This window comes from Anarrhichthys ocellatus, unplaced genomic scaffold (assembly GCF_004355925.1).
Source record: "Anarrhichthys ocellatus isolate YVR2014 unplaced genomic scaffold, GSC_Weel_1.0 scaffold13, whole genome shotgun sequence".
Taxonomy (NCBI): Eukaryota; Metazoa; Chordata; class Actinopteri; order Perciformes; family Anarhichadidae; genus Anarrhichthys; species Anarrhichthys ocellatus.
In genome coordinates, this window is record NW_022280043.1 from 80,756 (window position 1) to 84,468 (window position 3,713).

Here is a 3,713-nt window from a genome sequence, read left to right on the forward strand (position 1 = left end):
GTGTGTGTGTGTGTGTGTGTGTGTGTGTGTGTGTGTGTTACTGTGTACATATTTGCCAACCTTAGTTTCATAATCGCCTTCAGCTAAAGAGACAAACGCCAAGGGTATATACCGTAGGTGTGTATAGTTTGATTAGCGAGGTTTGACTGACAACACGGTTAAGTAATCAGAGGATCGGTTTGTTGACAGTCGGACAAAAGAGACTGACACAGGCCACAGAGAGTGCACATACGTATATGTAAACACGCATGCATAGCTATTCTATAACCCACAGAGAGAGAAGAGACGCATTCATCTATGCATCTCAATGTCTCATTCACGTGGCGGCGAGATAAAAAAAAAATACAAATTTTCCATTACCAGCTTAGAGGCATTTCACACACAGACACTCACTGTCATATGTACACACGTGCGTGCAAACACACACTCCCCTCCCTGCACATGCAATATATACACACGCACACACATCCTGCTCAGGCTGTCAGCAAGCAATGGAAAGATAACAACTCTCTTCTCGCCTCTTTGTCACGCAAACACGCCACTCGATAGATCAGGTGTCATGAAGAGAGAGAAGCTTGGTGGGGGGGGAGGGGGAGACGGACTGTCAAAGCACTAAAAAATAGGACTAAATGCAGCTGGATCACACACTGTGGAGATGCGACAGGTTTGTTATTGAAGCAGAGGAAAGTGATGCATAAATTGGGAGAGTAGATTAAGATAGATGCTTTCAGCCGGACACATGCTGCGAGGAGGGAGAGACAGTGATGAGAAATGATGTAGAGCAGGTTGCTCTGCCCGTCTGTCACGTGAAATGTGGTAAATTCTAATGTGTAAAAGACACAAGTCCGGCTTGGACTACATGACAGAGCTGTCCAATATATTTTAATATGAAGAGCCTTAATCAACAGACCAGAAGCCGGTTTATTAGGTTCAGCTAGCTAAACCTAATGCTGTATTTGAGGTGTCTCCAATATTTAGTCTTCCCTCATTGATACGTGGGTCAATGACATGACGTCCATATTTTAGTGTCCGAGTCCATTATTTCCTTTTAAAATAATTGTATCAATTCATGACATTATGTCATTTCATTCAATAAAAGCTATTGAGTTTGAATTCATTTTCAGTACATTCAAATAATATTCATTCTTTTATGTTTTGGCATCTCAAACCCTGAAAATGTCCGGCGGCGCCCCCGTCTGAGCAAATGTACAGACAAAGAAAACTGAACATGATTACCATGATACTATGAAATATTTACTACTTTAACTTCAATTGAGACTGTTGACAAAAACTCTTTTTTGTATTTGAAGTAAAAATGCAAATATTCAGCATAAATCCTGTTATTATTAATGTTGTCAACTGCTAAATGTCAGGTGGTGCAACCAGGTAAAACATTAATTTTGTGCAATAAATAATAGGTTAAAGTGACCAAATAGTTGATAACTATTAGGTGAATAACTATTCTATTCCATGTATTCATTTGTACATTTGTATCATTATTCTTCTCAGTTTAAATGTAAAATCGAAGGCTTAAGATACCAAAAACATGGACAACAGAATGCAATAATCTTAATTTGTTGTAAATGCAAAAACCATTATACCCTTCATGAAGAACAGGTTTATTATTATATTATAAGTGTGTCATTAGTTTTCAGTGTACATAATAAAAACATAAGAGAGAAGGTAAATACCTTCTGAACAGTAACAGCGGGAAAATATAGCCGAGAATGCCATCACAATAACAGTAATTGTTGATGTTTTAAGTATTTTCTATTATCTATAGAAGCAGTAATATAGTACATTATACTCATAATGGTCAAATGTTCTGTCAATATTCACCATATATGTATTGACTTTCAGTGGAAATGTATCATATGACGTTATTGTTTTAAAAATGAATGCTTTTGAGCAAACTATAATTAAAAACTAATAAAACAAGTAATTGATGTTTTTGTTTTACGTGAGAAGAGCTGAATATCACTTGACTTAGCTGAAAAAGAGAATGTATCGATGTCGTTCATCTTTTTTTATATTAATAGAAAATGAAAGCACTTTGTACAAACATCCAACCCAGTAACATATTAAGACATCAATCATGCTGAATGGCCCTGCCAACACTTAGCACTTAAGTCATTAGACAATAGAAAATGCACATCCTCCATGAAAGTAAGGAGGAGAGAGAGTTTTCCAACAGAGATGAAATATAATTTTTGAAGTGGGCAATATCAATTTAAAGATACACTGCTATTTACATTAAAGTCTGTGATTTAGAGTCTAACTTTTGCCTCTCATAGTAATGACTCATTCTATAATGTATGTACCAAGTGATTCAAACGAGAGGATTTGTCCACAAGCATCTTGTTAGCTAACAATTCAAAGTTAAAACGTCCCATCTATTCAATCTTCCAGGTTGTCTATACCAGAGCCAGGAGTGCCGGCTGGTGATTCACTACGAACAGGGCTTCTCTGTGCTGGCTGACCCCAAACTGGGAGACGGGGACAATGGGGAGGAGAGAGGAGCTCACACACCCAACAGGCCCCGGGTGCTCCTGTCCTACCCCTACGAAAAACTAAAGATGTCCTCGGATGACGGAGTTCGCATGCTCTTCCTTGAATTTGGAGGGAAGGAGGGGGAGATTGTGAGTGTTTTTCAAGCATTGTGTTTTGACACACACCATGTTACAAGATGTGCTCTGATAGGAACTCTGTTGTTCACGGTCAACTGAAACTCCATTTAGTTCTGTGTATAAATAGTCAAACACAGGTGATGTGAAATCATGTGAAGTAATGCGAGTAGTTCTCTTTAGACTCACTAATGTTAAACAAGCACACAGGTAGAAAACCACCATAGAAAAGGCTGATTTGCTATTTTTCTACTAACACGCAACTTTTTAAGATTTATTTAAACCCACGTAGCGTAATCTTAAACTTCAGTGTTAAATAGACGTGTTTTGATCATTCGCGGCCTATTGTGTAAAAGTATAGGGGGCAGGGTTAACACACATCAGTGAAACAGGTCTGAGACCAATGATTGTGACGGTTTGTGAGTTTTGCCATTGTACATGATTCTGTTTAGAAGTTATAGGCCTTGTTGTTATAGGCGATTCTCTCTAAATGCCACACCTGTTTTATGCAACTTATATGAACACACACACATGACCTCCATGCCCATTTCAGCCTCTTAAGGAGAAAACTGTGGCCGCCAAAGGGTGGGGTAATTTTTGTGAACCAACCGAGTGAGCAATTGAGCTGCTGGTCGCAGCTAAAAACAATCTTCAATATCAAGCTTACTTTGCTGTGGTCGTGTTCATGCCTACTCTCAGGGGGTTTAAGGAGGTCTTCTGAGAAATGAAGCCCAACACCAACGAGTACAAGTCCATGAGACGGGCAGAGGGAAAGTGGAACAGCTGAAAGTAAATTACAGCACTTCATCATAAAATAAAGAACTTCACACATACGTAGGTGTTTTTCTTTAGCAATAGCCTGCCTGCCACTAACTGTAAGAGTTTTAATCTGTTTACACCACTCAACAGCTCCCTGTGTGGTGTTTCAGTGCCGCCTTCAAAGTTATCGATGTGTGTACCTGAAAGTACTCACACTCTCACTACTCAATATATGATTTACTGCTGATGTTCAGTTATTAGCCTCTTGGATCTTATTTGACAATACTGATATAAATATTAATGTTGGTGTCTGGAGGATGAGCTCCCCCC

General features: G+C 38.8%; 1 protein-coding gene across 1 annotated transcript in view; it reads left to right on the plus strand.

Moving 5' to 3' along the window:
- sntb1 (syntrophin, basic 1) overlaps window positions 1-3,713 on the plus strand; it is a 43,805-nt gene that overhangs the window by 36,378 nt on the left and 3,714 nt on the right. The window contains exon 7 of the mRNA XM_031852875.1: window positions 2,410-2,639. Coding sequence (XP_031708735.1) covers window positions 2,410-2,639 — 230 coding nt within the window. The remainder of the gene's footprint in view (window positions 1-2,409; window positions 2,640-3,713) is intronic.